The sequence below is a fragment of the Cololabis saira genome, chromosome 11 (assembly GCF_033807715.1).
Source record: "Cololabis saira isolate AMF1-May2022 chromosome 11, fColSai1.1, whole genome shotgun sequence".
Lineage (NCBI taxonomy): Eukaryota > Metazoa > Chordata > Actinopteri > Beloniformes > Belonidae > Cololabis > Cololabis saira.
In genome coordinates this window covers 11,288,301-11,306,942 of record NC_084597.1, presented here as the reverse complement: position 1 = coordinate 11,306,942, position 18,642 = coordinate 11,288,301, and the positions used below count along the sequence as shown (strand labels likewise).

General features: G+C 36.6%; 1 protein-coding gene across 1 annotated transcript in view; it reads left to right on the top strand.

Moving 5' to 3' along the window:
- The first annotated feature begins 50 nt into the window (after positions 1–50).
- Positions 51–18,642, top strand: part of ntrk2b (neurotrophic tyrosine kinase, receptor, type 2b) — a 41,480-nt gene continuing 22,888 nt past the window's right edge. Inside the window, exons 1-11 of the mRNA XM_061733709.1 lie at positions 51–601; positions 5,335–5,409; positions 5,488–5,559; positions 5,653–5,721; positions 6,465–6,616; positions 6,746–6,882; positions 12,214–12,346; positions 13,954–14,271; positions 14,797–14,814; positions 15,384–15,418; positions 17,732–17,831. Of these exons, the coding sequence (XP_061589693.1) occupies positions 402–601; positions 5,335–5,409; positions 5,488–5,559; positions 5,653–5,721; positions 6,465–6,616; positions 6,746–6,882; positions 12,214–12,346; positions 13,954–14,271; positions 14,797–14,814; positions 15,384–15,418; positions 17,732–17,831 (1,309 nt within the window). The 5' untranslated portion in view covers positions 51–401. The remainder of the gene's footprint in view (positions 602–5,334; positions 5,410–5,487; positions 5,560–5,652; positions 5,722–6,464; positions 6,617–6,745; positions 6,883–12,213; positions 12,347–13,953; positions 14,272–14,796; positions 14,815–15,383; positions 15,419–17,731; positions 17,832–18,642) is intronic.

Below are 18,642 nucleotides of genomic sequence, written 5' to 3'. Positions count from 1 at the left end.
CGAGGAGTCGTCGGTGGAGGCAGGGGGGGTGGGGGGGTGAGACAGCAGCAGCAGCAGCAGCAGCAGCAGCATCAGGACCACTTGACACCTTCTTCACGGCATCGATATGCAGTAGTGTGATCTGCGCTCTGCGGAGACGGGAAGGCCAGTCCATCCATGGCATCTTGATAGTAACACCGTTGCGCATTCCTCCCCAAAGCAGCGCAATCCTTTTTTTTTTTTTTTTTTTTTGTATTTAAAATTGTTTTCTTTTAATATTATTATTATAATAATCATAATTTCCGTTTTTCGCGGAGCTGAAAGGATTAACTTGGGCTGCGTGTGAGGAGATCTACACAATAATCCAATTTGAGCAGATTCCGATCAGGGGGGGGGATTGGTGGGATATCATTGGACCCGCGATGGACTCCAGCGCGGGGGGACATGGCATGGCTCGTTTGGGATTGTTTTTGCTTTTCACGATGGGGCTGTGGAGATTCAGCGATGCTTGCCCCGAATCGTGCACTTGCAGCATCTCGAGGATTGTTTGCACTGATTCCGAGCCAGGGATGGAGGATTTCCCCGTCCTCGCGTTGGATGACATGGAAAACATCACGGATATGTAAGTGCATGCTGATGGTTATTAACTTATTAGGATGCAAAGAGCCGCATTCGGTCGTGCTGGTCGGTATTAATGTTGATAATGAAGATAAAAGCCTATTAACATCGAGAGAGGCTGATGTGACACAGATCGGTGCAGATGTTTCTAATCCTGCATTATGTCGATATGTGTGGTTTTATTCTGATAGCTGGTGGGTTTGTTTGTCAGATCATGCAGCCTCGTTTATGTGTGCGTGCGTGTGAGCGTGCGGCGTGCATGTGTGAGGAGATAGTGGTCGAGGCTTATTTGGATTAGTGTGTTTTCCTTTTACGAACGCAGCTCCAGAGGTACCGACCGCTGCATGTGTGCACGGCCAGGCCCGGCGCATCCTCCAGGGGGGGAGAGGAGAGCTGCCCCCTCCACGGTCTCAGGAATGACCACACTGTTGGCACATCACACATGAAATCACAGCACTTGTGTAAAGCCGGCAATATGCTACCGACAGTAGTGAGCCCCCAGTGGCGGACAGTAACGGAGTAAATGTACTTGAGTACTGTACTTAAGTACATATCCAGAGGATTTGTACTTTACTTAAGTATTAGATTTATTTGGTACTTATTACTCTTACTCAGAGGTGGACAGAGTACTCGACCCCAGTACTTGAGTAAGAGTACAAATACTACTGGTCAAAATTTACTCCGTTACAAGTAAAAGTAGCTCAGTCAAAATATTACTCGAGTAAGAGTAGAAAAGTACTTGCTTTTAAAGGTACTTAAGTATCCAAAAGTAAATGCTTTTAAATTTACTTTAAGTAAAAGTAAAAGTAAGAGTAAGAGTAAATTTCTTATTTTCCACATCAATAGGATTTTAGGGAAGAAGAAAAAAGAGCAGACCTGAAAGTAACAAGTACTTTTCAGCCTTCCTAGAAATTTACTCGAGTAAAAGTAAAAATATTTGTCTTGGAAATGTATTCAAGTAAGAGTAATAAGTACCAAAGAAATCTAATACTCAAGTAAAGTACAAATCCTCTGGATATGTACTTATGTACAGTACTCAAGTAAATTTACTCCGTTACTGTCCACCACTGCTACCGACAGTAGTGAGCCCCCAGTGGTGGACAGTAACGGAGTACATTTACTTGAGTACTGTACTTAAGTACATATCCAGAGGATTTGTACTTTACTTGAGTACAGAGGTGGACAGAGTACTCGACCCCAGTACTTGAGTAAGAGTACAAATACTACTGGTCAAAATTTACTCCGTTACAAGTAAAAGTAGCTCAGTCAAAATATTACTCGAGTAAGAGTAGAAAAGTACTTGCTTTTAAAGGTACTTAAGTATCCAAAAGTAAATGCTTTTAAATTTACTTTAAGTAAAAGTAAGAGTAAGAGTAAGAGTAAATTTATTATTTTCCACATCAGTAAATTACTATATTTTTTCTAAATTAACCTTCGTCTGTTGTTAGGGTCGCCACCGACCCGTTCTTAGGTTTTAAATTCGTAAAACTACCACAAAAATGCATTTATTGCATCAAGGCTTTTTGACTTTGTCAGGATTTCAACAAAATAATATCCAACTTTTTTTTTTCACTAAATTATAAAATGCTCTGGTTGAAATTGTTACCTTATACTTTTTTCCATTTCCTTGAAGTAAATGGGTCGAAATTTACCCATAACACCATAGATGTTACTATAGTTAATAATATTAAAATGAAAAAAAAATGAAACAAATGTATCTAAGATATGTGTTCTAATACCTCTCCGTAACAAGCTTTTATTTATTCATATGATTCTCTTGAGGCTCATTTTACCAGTTTTTAAAATTGAAATTAAGGGCTAAACTGACAAAAAAAGGCCCAGAGTTCCCACACCAATAATATTAAAACAAATATTTTCATGGATAAGGAAGCCTAACAATGTAACCAAGAGATGAGAAACAAATTGGATGATGGATAATTGCTTTTAGTGTATTTTAGAGATAATTTAAAACACGGGTCAAAACCGACCCGTTAACATCGGAGATGGTAACAGAAAGCTAACACCAGACAAAGCTTAATTTAAGGATCTTTTAACTCTTGTTTCTGAGAATTAACTCTTTGAAACCTGCTGCACTGATGTGCTGCTTTTAGAACCACAATGTTATATAAAACCTGCAGAAACACCAAAACAAATCAAATGAATGGGATCATAAGAGGACAGCAGATGATGCAGAGTTTATTAACAATCATGAACTGAAACCAAATGAACCTGCACCATCCAACTAAGTCTGGATCCCCCTCAAAGACCACTGCTTTACAAAAAACTGTGCCCTCGTTTTTTACTCGGTCGAACTCAAACATTGAGTTAAGATACGGCCAAGGATTCTGTGAAAGTCTCTGCTCCGAGTCCGGCTCATTATCAGACTCAGACGACTCAGCGGATTGTCTTTCTTCTCCTGACGCAGACGTAGCCATTGTTGCGGCTCTGTCTTGACAAACGCAGGCTACTTTGGCGGTATCGTTTTGAGGAGGCTTGACGTATTTCCGCTTTACGTACATCCCAGTGGAGAGCGTGCACTGTGATAGGTCTCCTCCTTTGACAAAAACAGCTTGTGTCCAATAGGATTTTAGGGAAGAAGAAAAAAGAGCAGACCTGAAAGTAACGAGTACTTTTCAGCCTTCCTAGAAATTTACTCGAGTAAAAGTAAAAATATTTGTCTTGGAAATGTATTCAAGTAAGAGTAATAAGTACCAAAGAAATCTAATACTCAAGTAAAGTACAAATCCTCTGGATATGTACTTAAGTACAGTACTCAAGTAAATTTACTCCGTTACTGTCCACCACTGACTGTACTTAAGTACATATCCAGAGGATTTGTACTTTACTTGAGTATTAGATTTCTTTGGTACTTATTACTCTTACTTGAATACATTTCCAAAACAAATATTTTTACTTTTACTCGAGTAAATTTCTAGGAAGGCTGAAAAGTACTTGTTACTTTCAGGTCTCCTCTTTTTTCTTCTTCCCTAAAATCCTATTGGTTTTCAACAACTCAACAGCTGGTTTCAAAGAGTTAATTCTCAGAAACAAGAGTTAAAAGATCCTTAAATTAATTTAGAAAAAATATAGTAATTCACTGATGTGGAAAATAAGAAATTTACTCTTACTCTTACTTTTACTTAAAGTAAATTTAAAAGGATTTACTTTTGGATACTTAAGTACCTTTAAAAGCAAGTACTTTTCTACTCTTACTCGAGAAATATTTTGACTGAGCTACTTTTACTTGTAACAGAGTAAATTTTGACCGGTAGTATTTGTACTCTTACTCAAGTACTGGGGTCGAGTACCCAGTGTCAGAGTGCTGGAGTACAACCTTGCACAACAACTGCATGCACTCAGTATTAAAGTGTGCTGTTGTTTTTTTGGTATCTCTTTTGAGACGGATATCTCCACATCTAAAGAAGTCTGAAGCAGCCAGTATTTTGCAAAAAAAAAAAAAAAAAAATCACACATTTTCAATAATTATCTGGTTTTGACAACAATTGTGATCTTGAAATGGCAAAAGAAGGATATTGGGATTGTCAGACTGTAACTTTTTGAAAAGAAAACCATAAATTGAGAACAATCATGGGCACAAACTTCTCTAAGCTGGTGCAGATCCTCAGCCATCAGGTCATGGCAATCCTCAAAGGCTTGAATCAATGGCAGCTTGTTTATTCTCAGTCGTTGAGGATGTTTCAGCCTCCATCCGGCCAGCTTCACCAGGATTGGGGTACCAGCTGACATCGCCTGCTAGATGGAAAGTGAAACGTCCTCAAGAACCGAGAAGAGCAAGTCCAGTTGCCCTTGATTCAAGTCTGTGAGGAAAGTTCTTCAACTTATAAACAAAAGTACATCACCCCTTTAAGGCACAACATTTTTCTCCACTTTGAATATGTCTAAAAAAAAAATTCACATTGAAATCGATCATTCATTTGGTGTTTTGCATTAAAATAAACTGAAAAAATTACAAAAAATATTTCCAGTTTTGACAGCATTTGTAAAGATAAGTAAGGATACAAGTATTGGTAGCCACTTTTCCAAGATGTTAACTAGCTATTAAATTATAATGCACATTTCAGTTTGCTGAAACTTGAAGAAATCTCAGTGGACCAGCAGTGAAGGATCTCAACTAAAATCAGAATCAGAATCAGAATCAGAAAAGGGTTTATTGCCAAGTTTTCACACGAGGAATTTGTTATGGTGATTGGTGCAACACAATACAAATATAAAAACAAATATATAAGAGATAATAAAATATAATGAAATGTATAGACAATAAAAAGTATAAACAGTAAAATAAAATGAAATGTAGACCGGAAATGTACAAAATGAGGTTTTAAAGTGCCGGGTGAGTCTGTACAAAAGTGACTTAGGAACTTAGGATAGGTAAAAAGTATAGACAGAAATGTACAATGAGGTTTGTAAAGTGCCGGATATGAGTCTGTGCAAAAGTTACAGGGTTGGAATTTTTACGTTAAAAGTGCTGCAGATCAAATTTCCACAGTAAAACACTTCCACTGCATGAGTAGTTTTAGATTTAACTCAACAAAATAAAACCATTTCAGGGTTAAAAATTACACAAATCTTTGATTTTACTCTCTAAGTATAAGTAAATCTGTTAAAGGAACTATTTATTACCTGCTTCACTGACTCTGCACTTTAAGTCGCATACGTTTTTTTGCTGAGAACCTGCTTTGAAACTTGAAACTTATTTCTTCAAATTTTCCTCCACAGATACATTGCCAATCAGAACAGACTGTTTGACCTCAGCGACAGCAGTCTGAGGCACTACATAAACCTCAGAAACCTGTAAGTCTCACAAGCAGCTTTGTGCTTTAAATCGAATTAAAGTGTATGAAAGTAATTCTGCCTTTTCACCTGAAACAGAACGGTGACCAAGTCCAGATTGACGTCAATATCCTCAGATGCATTTTTTAACAACACAAGACTCCAATATGTGTAAGCCCCACTTAAAGGTCTCTCCTCAGGAAGTTTCAGCATGAGTTGTTTGGGTTTTTTTAAATTTAAATCCCTTTTTTCTTCTTCTCTTAGAAATCTAAGAGATAACAACCTGTCCACACTATCATGGAGAACATTTCAGAACTTTAACGTCACATATCCGTAGGTGATGCATGAGTACACACAGTAGCCTACTCGAGTTGTAAAAAAAAGTCAGGGGGGATGGTGGATTTTATCATATGGGGACAGATAATTTGTGCTGATTACAAATAATATAATATATTACAAATAATAGCACTGACCAAAACACCTGCAGAAATACTGCAGGAATGACATAGCAGCAGTTTTCTGAACTTATCAATATGCCTCTGTCCTTCACAGGATAAGTCAAATTTAGTTTCTAGTTAAAATGTCTCATTTTAGTAAAAAAAATCTTATTACACTTAAAACAAGACTCGTCACTGGAAAAAACAACAATTTTCACCTGTTTCAAGTAGATTTTCACTTGAAATAAGTAGAATCTGCATGTGGAACAAGATTTTTATTGCTTGTAATGAGAAGATAAATCTTGTCCCACTGACAGATTTTTCTACTGATTTCAAGTGAAAATTTACTTGAAACACATGAAAATTGTCAAATAAGTTATTTTTCTGGTGTTATTTTTCTGGTGATGACTCTAAATGTTGAAATAGCAGTAAAACCACATTCATTGATTAAATGGCATAAAGGATGGAAAGGGGAGGTGGCAGTTTTACTGGGGGGATGATTTGGACCGTTTTTATTTCAGGGGGGACGCCATCCCCCCTCATCCCCCCTCAACTCGAGTACTGAGTACACATAACCCCCTAAATGCATCTCCCCTCTTCTTGTCCAAGCTCTTATATGCTGTTGCTTTTGATTTCAAGGCTCCTTCTGTCTGGAAACCCCCTGGATTGTGTTTGTGAGAATTTATGGATCAAGCTGAGGCTCCAAGAAGAAATGGACAGTCCAGAGGTGACATGCACGGACGACAGAGGGCGGACGAGGGACTTCGCCACGCTCACCCCGCCAGACTGTGGTAATGTGAAACCATTCTACCCTAAGTAGAGCAGGGCTCCTCATAACAGTGTCATCATTTCACGGAGAAAACAAATGCCAAAGAAACTTGGAAGCGGTTGATACAGAACTCTGTGTATGCAACTTGCAGTGGTCCCCAAAGTACAGGTCAACCCCAAAAATGTGACCGAAATGGAAGGAGGTAACGTCAGAGCCGTGTGCAGCGCCTCGGGCTCCCCCGATCCCGTGATCCTGTGGAACCTGGATAGGCTTTCAACCCACTATGAGGTGAGATGGGTTACCTCGGAAATTCCTCTCTAAATTAGGCAAAACTAATCCAAGAGTGAATGAATGAATGAATGAATTGTTTATTTCTGTTACATTACATTATTTGCAATTCAAACTGTGTGTGTGTGTAAATGACAAAACACTTTCATACAAGTTTACACTCATCAGTTTCACACAAAAAATAATAATAAACTCTGTAACCGAAAAAGGAATAGGCTGAAGCCAAAGCTTATATTTGCCTACCCTGTACTTTCCAACAGAAAACCCAGATTATCTGCAATATGAAAAGAAACAAAAAGAGAAATTTCCCTTTAAATTGTTCTGCTTAACCAAATTTTACTCCAATCATTTAGCATTGTAATCCTTAATTATTTTACTTTTCAATATTTTTTTAAAATTCAACAGAGATTTACACAGTTTCACTTCATCACTAAGTTGATTCCATAATTTGACTCCCAAAAATGAAACACATCTATATTTAACATTAGTCCTCACACGACATCTTTCAAAGACCCACAGCCTTCTTAAATTATAATTTGTTTCTCTTAATTTAAAGAAATGCTGAAAACAAGCAGGAAGGCTATTATTCTTAACTCGAAACAAAATTTCTAATGTTTTTAAATATACAATATCTATGAATTTTAATATGCATGACTCTACAAATAATTTATTAGTAGTGTCACGATAAGAAACTTTACTTTTAACTTAACTTTTAAAGAGTGCACATATGAAATTGATTGAACTGATTGAACGAGTGAATCAAAACCCCTGATCCCACAGAATGATGGGAGAGGGACAATGACGACATTTGTGTCTAAATATAAAGAAGAATTGATGCTAAAACAAAAGTGTGAATGAAAAGATGTTTGAGTATGAAGATAAATAAAAACATTACTTTTGCCAATTCCTTGGTTTTCTCCTGCTTATGTCTTTATTTGTCCATTTAGACAGGATCAATTTTCACAAAATCAGAACCCCGAAGGCATTTTGCGAATATTTATAACTGACAACATTTCTAGGGGTATTAAGGGGTGCTGGATCCAAATCTGCTGTATATGAAGCTCAAAAATGTCCCAAAATTCCTCAAAATCGAGAAATCCAACATGGTCGCCACTGCCAGGCTGAAATCTATTTTTCAGTATATCTTTTTGACTAAACAAGGTACAAACATGAATTAAATGTACTTTTGTAAGTTTTCCTACATGGGCAATTCGATGCCATATTCAGAATTAGTTTAGTTTAGTTTAGTTTATTGTTTAGCACAGTTTTTAAAAAAAAATATACAGGAAATATCAATGATAAACACTATAGGTGCAGGAAGAGGCAAAAAACCCAATGGGCTTATTTGAAGCCTCCACCGAAGATATTAAAATTTCATGTCAAGATTAACATACAAAAAACAGAAAGTAAAACTACACAAAAGTGATGGCAAACTAATAATGCAATATATAAATAATAAAGAATAAAGACAAAAAATAAGTGTGTGTGAGTGTGCATGAGATATTGTTTTTACAACTTATATTATATATATGTCCCTATGAGTGAAACACAAAAAAAAACAAAAAGAACATGGATACATAAACAACAATACATTGGGAAAACAGTTACAAAACAGCAGTCAGGTGATCCTTCAAACGTCTTTTGTAACATTTCAGAGAGGACGAGCTCTTTGCCAAGTGGGAAAAATCATTCCACAATTTAGTGCCCCTAAATCTAACCGAAAATTGACATCTGCAAGTGAGAAATTTAGGAGGATGAAGATCTGAGGATTGTCGAGTTGAATAAGAATGAATGAAGTAAATCTTGAACTGTCCAGGAATATTACCTTCACTTGAATTTAGCTTATAAATAAAAACGCATATCTGAAAAATATTGATATCATAAATAGTAAGAATCTGGAGTTTGTGAAATAAAGGAGTAGATGAAGCGAGTGAATCTGATCGAGTTGCAATCCTAACAAAACGTTTCTGTAGGACCAGAATTTTGTGAAGATTTGTAGGAAAAGTATTTGCCCAAACTATATTACAATATGATAGATAAGGATAAATTAAACTATAATAAAGTGTAAGGAGACAACTCGTCGTGACAAGATGACTAACGCGCCTTATAATGCCAATGGATTTATTGATTTTTTTGGTAACCCCATGAATTTGTTCTCTCCAACTCAAATTGGGATGTAATGTGAAGAAACTGCTTAGATATTGCAAAAAAAAGTTGTTTTTAACTATGAATAATTACTCAGTTATTATTATTGTTATTAGGCTACTTTTACTTACTTTGTATTTTGTTTTGAGGTCAAATGTACAAACAAATGTACAAAAAGTTACGAACTTGAATTAAATGTTCACAGGTTTTCACACATGGGAATTTAACATCCTGTCCTGATTTAGATCAAGTGTCAATAATCAGCACAAGTATAGAGAAAAAGGTGGTCATTAGTGATAAAGAGGTTGTCATGTAGGAAAACTTACAAAAGTACATTTAATTTTTTAAATTTTTGTACCTTGTTTAGTCAAAAAGATATACTGAAAAATAGATTTCAGCCTGGCGGCCGTGTTTGATTTCTCAATTTTGAGGCATTTTGGGACATTTTTGAGCTTCATATACAGCAGATTTGGATTCAGCACCCCTTAATACCCCTAGAAATGTTGTATATTGTAAATATTCACAAAATGCCTTCAGCACTTTAAATAAGCACATTTTCAGAAATTCTGCCTAGACTAGACAGGGTCAATTTTCACAAAATCAGAACCCCGAAGGCATTTTGCGAATATTTATAACTGACAACATTTCTAGGGGTATTAAGGGGTGCTGGATCCAAATCTGCTGTATATGAAGCTCAAAAATGTCCCAAAATTCCTCAAAATCGAGAAATCCAACATGGTCGCCACTGCCAGGCTGAAATCTATTTTTCAGTATATCTTTTTGACTAAACAAGGTACAAACATGAATTAAATGTACTTTTGTAAGTTTTCCTACATGGGCAATTCGATGCCATATTCAGAATTAGTTTAGTTTAGTTTAGTTTATTGTTTAGCACAGTTTTTAAAAAAAAATATACAGGAAATATCAATGATAAACACTATAGGTGCAGGAAGAGGCAAAAAACCCAATGGGCTTATTTGAAGCCTCCACCGAAGATATTAAAATTTCATGTCAAGATTAACATACAAAAAACAGAAAGTAAAACTACACAAAAGTGATGGCAAACTAATAATGCAATATATAAATAATAAAGAATAAAGACAAAAAATAAGTGTGTGTGAGTGTGCATGGGATATTGTTTTTACAACTTATATTATATATATGTCCCTATGAGTGAAACACAAAAAAAAACAAAAAGAACATGGATACATAAACAACAATACATTGGGAAAACAGTTACAAAACAGCAGTCAGGTGGTCCTTCAAACGTCTTTTGTAACATTTCAGAGAGGACGAGCTCTTTGCCAAGTGGGAAAAATCATTCCACAATTTAGTGCCCCTAAATCTAACCGAAAATTGACATCTACAAGTGAGAAATTTAGGAGGATGAAGATCTGAGGATTGTCGAGTTGAATAAGAATGAATCTCTGAATTTAATTTAAAGTAAATCTTGAACTGTCCAGGAATATTACCTTCACTTGAATTTAGCTTATAAATAAAAACGCATATCTGAAAAATATTGATATCATAAATAGTAAGAATCTGGAGTTTGTGAAATAAAGGAGTAGATGAAGCGAGTGAATCTGATCGAGTTGCAATCCTAACAAAACGTTTCTGTAGGACCGGAATTTTGTGAAGATTTGTAGGAAAAGTATTTGCCCAAACTATATTACAATATGAGAGATAAGGATAAATTAAACTATAATAAAGTGTAAGGAGACAACTCGTCGTGACAAGATGACTAACGCGCCTTATAATGCCAATGGATTTATTGATTTTTTTGGTAACCCCATCAATTTGTTCTCTCCAACTCAAATTGGGATGTAATATGAAGAAACTGCTTAGATATTGCAAAAAAAAGTTGTTTTTAACTATGAATAATTACTCAGTTATTATTATTGTTATTAGGCTACTTTTACTTGTATTTTGTTTTGAGGTCAAATGTACAAACAAATGTACAAAAAGTTACGAACTTGAATTAAATGTTCACAGGTTTTCACACATGGGAATTTAACATCCTGTCCTGATTTAGATCAAGTGTCAATAATCAGCACAAGTATAGAGAAAAAGGTGGTCATTAGTGATAAAGAGGTTGTCATGTAGGAAAACTTACAAAAGTAAATTAAATTAATTTTTGTACCTTGTTTAGTCAAAAAGATATACTGAAAAATAGATTTCAGCCTGGCGGCCATGTTGGATTTCTCAATTTTGAGGCATTTTGGGACATTTTTGAGCTTCATATACAGCAGATTTGGATTCAATACCCCTAGAAATGTTGTATATTGTAAATATTCACAAAATGCCTTCAGCACTTTAAATAAGCACATTTTCAGAAATTCTGCCTGGACTAATTGCTTTTCCTACGTCTGAGTACCTGTCCAACTTTTGGATCTGTTGCAAAGCCTGATCCATGCAGAGAGAAGGGACCAGCCGGTGACGGCATTTGAGCCGACCAATCGGAGTCGAGAAGACGACCTTTTTTGACTTTTGTTTCAACAGAAAAGATTTGAACACGTCAAAGCGTAAAAACTCCTCAGGCTCTTTTTCAGGGGACCGCGTAGCTGTAGTCAGCTGTTTTTAGTCCTATAGTTAAAGAAATAACAGGCAGAAAACAGGTGAATCGTTCAGTTGTGGCTACAAGCACCAAAATTGGCACACATACTCCTTAGGGGTTGCTCTTTTGATAAAACCATTGTGCCAAAAAAAACACACACAAAAACTCTAACAATACTAAAGTATACACTGCCATCCATTTTACCAGTGTCAAACATAACAAAAAAAACTCAAATTTTGCAGAACATTAGGATTCTGGGACTGATATCTGGAACAAGGAAGCCAGAGTGTAAGTCCATGGGTCCAAATTTAGATTCTACATAGTGAAAAGGTTATGATTTGACACCAAGATCATTCCAATAGGACAACTCTATTGGATTTTATTGCCAAATGCAATATTATTGTATATTCGACCATCTTGAAAAAAGGCCGCCATCTTTTTTTTTTTTTGGCACAATGGTTTTATCAAAAGAGCAACCCCTAAGGAGTATGTGTGCCAATTTTGGTGCTTGTAGCCGCAACTGAACGATTATTCCTGTTATTTATCTAACTACTACCTCTGATACAGATCAGCATCACACCAACTTAACATGCACAGAAATGATGATGCAAAGAACTATGTTGTGTTTGCAGATTGATCTCTCGGAGACAGAGAGCATCCTTACGTTGTCGGGGCTGTCTCCGGACGACAATGGCAGGATGATCGTATGCAGCGCCGAGAACATGGTCGGCCAGATCGAGGCCACTCTTCAGCTGAACATTTTCTGTAAGGACTTCAGTTATGGCATACAACTCCAGAAATGATGCTTCCATACCCAAGTTTAATTCATCTAATTTCCTCCCTAATGAGCTTTAAATCACATCTTTTAGACCATGTTTTTCCTGTGGAAGCAGAAGGCTCCTCAAGTTTGTTATCATTAGTGTCGTTTTTCAAATCTTATTGACTTCCCGTGTTTCGTGTCTACATCTCTTCCTCCCATAAAGCTCCTCTTGCCTACCAAAACACATCTGCTTGATAAATGCCAGCCTTCACCTACATTTTCCTCTTTCACATTTTCCTGCTGTCAGAGTTTAATTGTTGTGTGATCCATCGATCCTCTCCATCCTTTTCTTCACCCCCCAACTGTATCCAGTACTCGAGTTGTAAAAAAAAAAATCAGGGGGGATGGTGGATTTTATCATATGGGACAGATAATTTGTGCTCATTACAAATAATATAATATATTACAAATAATAGCACTGACCAAAACACCTGCAGGAATGACATAGCAGCAGTTAAATGCAGCCTTCTGTAAGCTTTAAATATCCACTGGGCTTACATCAAATACATCAAAACACAACAATAAAAAACAGTTTTCTGAACTTATCAATATGACTCTGTCCTTCACAGGATAAGTAAAATGGATCACTGCAAAAACTCAAAATATTAACAAGAATATTTGTCTTATTTCTGGTTAAAATGTCTAATTTTAGTTAAAAAAAAATCTCATTACACTTAAAACAAGACTCATCACTGGAAAAAACAACAATTTTCACCTGTTTCAAGTAAATTTTCACTTGAAAGTGGAACAAGATTTTTTTGACAAGATAAATCTTGTCCCACTGGCAGATTTTCCTACTTATTTCAAGTGAAAATTTACTTAAAACAGGTGAAAATTGTCAAATAAGTTATTTTTCTGGTCTTATTTTTCTTACATCAAATACATCAAAACACAAAAATAAAAAACACTTTTCTGAACTTATCAATATGACTCTGTCCTTCACAGGATAAGTAAAATGGATCACTGCAAAAACTCAAAATAAGAATATTTGTTCTATTTCTAGTTAAAATTTCTCATTTCAGTAAAAAATCTTATTACACTTAAAACAGGACTCATCACTGGAAAAAAAAAACAACAATTTTCACCTGTTTCAAGTAGATTTTCACTTGAAATAAGTAGAAAAATCTGCCTGGGGAACAATATTTTTTTTGCTTGTAATAAGAAGATAAATCTTGTCCCACTGGCAGATTTTTCTACTTATTTCAAGTGAAAATTTACTTGAAACAGGTGAAAATGGTCAAATAAGTTATTTTTCTGGTGTTATTTTTCTGGTGATGACTCTAAATGTTGAAATAGCAGTAAAACCACATTCATTGATGAAATGACATAAGGGATGGAAAGGGAGGATGGCAGTTTTACTGGGGGGATGATTTTTACTGTTTTTATTTCAGGGGGGGATGCCATCCTCCCTCATCCCCCTTCAACTCCAGTACTGACTGTATCTGTATTTTCCCAACCCATACATGTTGCTTTTCCCCTGCCGTCCTTTATCCTGGTGTTTATATCCTATCCTCCCGTGATTACTCTACCTCTTCTGTTGCCTCCGTGTCAGTTCCCCCCACAATCCAGCAGCTTCTGCCTCCAGAGCGGGACCACCACTGGTGCATCCCGTTCACCGTGACCGGGAACCCCAAGCCCGAGCTGCGCTGGTACCACGAGAACGAGTCGCTGCAGGAGCAGGACTACATTCGCACCATGATCCACGTGTCCACCGAGAACGAGGACCACGGATGCCTACAGCTGGTCAACCCCACTCACATTCATAACGGCAAGTACAAACTGGTGGCGAAGAACAGGTACGGCCGGGATGAGAAGACGGTCTCTGCCCAGTTCATCGACCCCCCTAACTTCAACCATACAGGTCAATATGCCGTCTCCTTATAGGTTTCCTTACTCTAAAATTAAGCCTCTAAAGTTGTTTGCTTAAATTGCTTGTTTCTCTTTTTTGTCATTTACAGATTACCCGGACTACTGTAAGTAATAGTTCAAAATAATGCAACCACTCATGGTTATACTCAGTACTCGAGTTGTAAAAAAACATCAGGGGTGGTGGTGGATTTTATCATATGGGGACAGATAATTTGTGCTGTTTACGAATAATATAATATATTACAAATAATAGCACAGACCAAATCACCTGCAGAAATACTGCAGGAATTACATAGCAGCAGTTAAATGCAGCCTTCTGTAAGCTTTTATTCATACATCAAAACACAAAAATAAAAAACTGTTTTCTGAACTTATCAATATGACTCTGTCCTTCACAGGATAAGTAAAATGGATCACTGCAAAAACTCAAAATCTTAACAAGAATATTTGTCTTATTTCTTATTTAAAATGTCTCATTTTAGTAAAAAAATCACATTACACTTAAAACAAAACTTGTCACTGGAAAAAACAACAATTTTCACCTGTTTCAAGTAGATTTTCACTTGAAATAAGTAGAAAAATCTGCCAGTGGAACAAGATTTTTTTTGCTTGTAATGAGAAGATAAATCTTGTCCCACTGGCAGATTTTTCTACTTATTTCAAGTGAAAATTTACTTGAAACAGGTGAAAATTGTCAAATAAGTTATTTTTCTGGTGTTATTTTTCTGGTGATGACTCTAAATGTTGAAATAGCAGTAAAACCACATTCATTGATGAAATGACATAAGGGATGGAAAGGGAGGATGGCAGTTTTACAGGGGGGATGATTTTGACTGTTTTTATTTCAGGGGGGATGCCATCTCCCCTCATCCCCCCTCAACTCGAGTACTGGTTCTACTGGTTCTATAATACTTGTATTGAGTTAAAATTAACTATGATAATGTCCGTCTTTCTTTCATCCTTTGGTGTGCCGGACATCTTCTGCATAGACACCGGTAGGTGTTTTACCTCTTGAAAGAGTTTCAGGTTATCCTACATGTCCTCCAAATGTTATATGAAAAATAACAAAATATTCATACTTGCACTCAATAACTCTGATTGCATTTTATTCAGATACGCCACTCCCTCCTCTGGACGACAGCGTCGCAGTAAGTTATCCTAAAGATTACTTGCAATTGTAACTTTGCTCAAAACAAGGCTTTTAACTGACCGAAAGGCACTGCCACAATAGGGTAACTATGGCTGCGTCCCAATTGAACCCCTCGCCCTCGTTTTCTTCACTAACCCTAACTTTTGCGCGTTCCCGTGAAGGTAGTGGTGTCCCAATTCCTCTTTTCACCAAGGGGGAGGGGGCATAACGAGGGCTAGGGGCTGAGAATAGCCCCTTCAAATCGAGGGATTTCAGATGCTGACTTGGCGAGCGAGGGGGTATGAAAATTTCCCAGAATGCTTTTCGTCGTCATTTGCGGACTGAATAAAAAAAAAAAAACATGGCGGACATTTCTTATTTTTAGTGAATAAAATCAATATTTTGAGTTAGTTTCTGCATAAAAATGCATTTTGATTACATTTCTAGTTTTAAACCAATATTTTACTTTCATAATATTCACTCAGTGAATGTACATAATCCCTTTTTTGTCCATTGTTCGCTAAGATCGCGCCGGAGTAAAGGCTGTTAGTTTACGCCGTAGGCTACGTAACCTACGCCGTAGGCTACGTAGCCTACGCCGTAGGCTACGTAAGCTACGCCGTAGGCTACGTAAGCTACGCCGTAGGCTCTGCGTCGATTTGACTCGCCGACCGAAGGCAAACAGGCAGACTCGTCTCAGAGAAATAGAGAGAAATAATCCTGTGACTCGTCAGATTTGTTTTGGATGTTTCTGATATAATAGTCTTCAGAAACCACAAAGTAATCCAGCTGTTATCTGGGTAATTTACACACTTTCAGATAAAGTTGCCGAAGATCACGCCAGAATAAAGGGATTTATGGTTCCGCGTTACACCAACGCAGAGCCTACGGCGTAGGTTATGTAACGTACGCCGTAGGCTCTGCGTTGGTGTAACGTGGACCCAAACTCCGGAGCTGGCAGGCAGACAGAAATCTCAAAATTTCGGAGCAAATTTCTTAACAGGCGTTATTTGGATAAACTGAGCCCCGGTTGCGGATCTTAAAGGTTACCTTTATACCTGAAAAAATATTAAAACTTAATAAATTGCCATATTTACAGCGCTACAGCTGAAATTAAAACAGCTTTTAGCTCTCTGCTTCCTGATCAGGTTAGGGATGAAAACGAGGGGGAGTAGGAGAAATGGGACAGGCACCTGGGCCAAGTGCCCTAGATCTCAAGTGCCCTAAAATCTCCCCCTTCTTTTTTAGGGGTTAGGGAAGAAAAGAAGGGCGAGTGGAGAAAAGAAGGGCGAGTGAAGTTGAATTGGGATTGGGCCTTAGTTAACCAAAACACTCGGAAAAACAAAGCAAATCAATGTGTGGGAACACAAAAAGAAACAACAGAAGGACTGGCAGGGGAGAAATGAGACACAGGACGACATAAACACATGCAGACACCGACAAGCTTATATGAAACAGATACAGATGGCCAGGACATAAAAAGGACCATCGAAGCAAAACAAGTTAGATATGAAACTCGAGAGGAACAACACTTTCAAAATAAAACAGGATGTAAACTAGCTCCACATAAAACTGGAGTATAATGGCAAAAGAAACAAGTAAATGTCAACAAGACATTCAATCTTTGTTGTTTACTGTAATCTACGACGGAGTATTAGGGCCAAACCAAGACAAAAAAAAATTGAAATTACGAGAATAAAGTCATAAAATTAAAGGAATAAAGTCGTAATATTACGACTTTATTCTCGCAACAATATGACTTTATTCTCGTAATATTACGACTTTATTTTCGTAACATTAGGTTTTGACTTTATTCTCATAATATTACGACTTTATTCTCGTAACATTAGGTTTTGACTTTATTCTCGTAATATTATGACTTTATTCTCGTAATATTACGACTTTATTCTCGTAATATTACGACTTTATTCTCGTAACATTAGGTTTTGACTTTATTCTCGTAACATTAGGTTTTGACTTTATTCTCGTAATATTACGACTTTATTTTCGTAACCTTAGGTTTTGACTTTATTCTCGTAATTTTATGACTTTATTCTCGTAATATTACGACTTTATTCTCGTAATATTACGACTTTATTCTCGTAATATTACAACTTTATTCTCGCAACATTAGGTTTTGACTTTATTCTCGTAATTTTATGACTTTATTCTCGTAATTTCCAATTTTTTTTTTGTCTTACTTTGGCCCTAATACTCCGTCGTAGTAATCTCATTTTCCTGTAAATAATCATGACTCCTTATATTCAGTTTACGGCTCCTGACAGCAAACCCGCTCTCTTCTCTTCTGTTGTGTTTTGTCTTTCTTGTCCAGGTGTACGTAGTTGTGGGAATCGCTGGAGTTGCCTTGACTGGCTGCGTTTTGATGGTGATCATCCTGAAATATGGACGAAACTCCAAGTTTGGAATTAAAGGTGAAATTACTTTCTTGAAATGGTCATTTCTTATTTTTAGGGATTTTTTTTTCCCCCACAATTTTTAGAGAAAAACCTCGTGCCTTCAGACAATGCTCAGCTTTTCAAGCCTTTTTCTGCCACGCTCAGTAGATCTGTTTGTGTTGGCTTAAATATAATAAGTGATTATCTATTCCGCCTGGTTTAATGAAATGAAACGTTTGCTAAGTATCTCAACAAATGCTCTAGGAGTGTTTAATTATTAGGATGGTTCTGGTTACACCACCTGTTTTTCATTTGTCAATATACAAGCACAATTAAACTAAAATAGCTTTTCTGCTATTTATAATCCCATCTGTAAATCTGTGAATTAAGAGACATGGAAGTGCACTGTCATCACATAACATTTTTTGTTATAAGTGGCACCTTACAGTATAAAAGTCATATTTGCTATTGATACAGAAAGAGTAATAATAGGCTAATAATACACATGTATAAAGTTTGTCCTCTGTGGAGGTGTGAACACATGTTTGATTCATTTCGTTTTCAATATCACAGCTAATATACCGTATTTTCTGGACTATAAGCCGCACCTGTATATAAGCCGCACCCGCTCTAATTAAAAAAAAAAAAGATATGCAAGCCGCAGATATTTCTATTGTTAGATTAGATATTTACTACATGTACAGAAGGATTTTGACTGTAACTGATGACATGTTTGTACCTAAATAGATCCTTTTAACACGGCAGAAACTTTGCTGATTAAAACGGGACAGAACCAAGAGAAAATAACCGGTATTTATTTATCTATTTATCTGTTTGAAATCTGCTT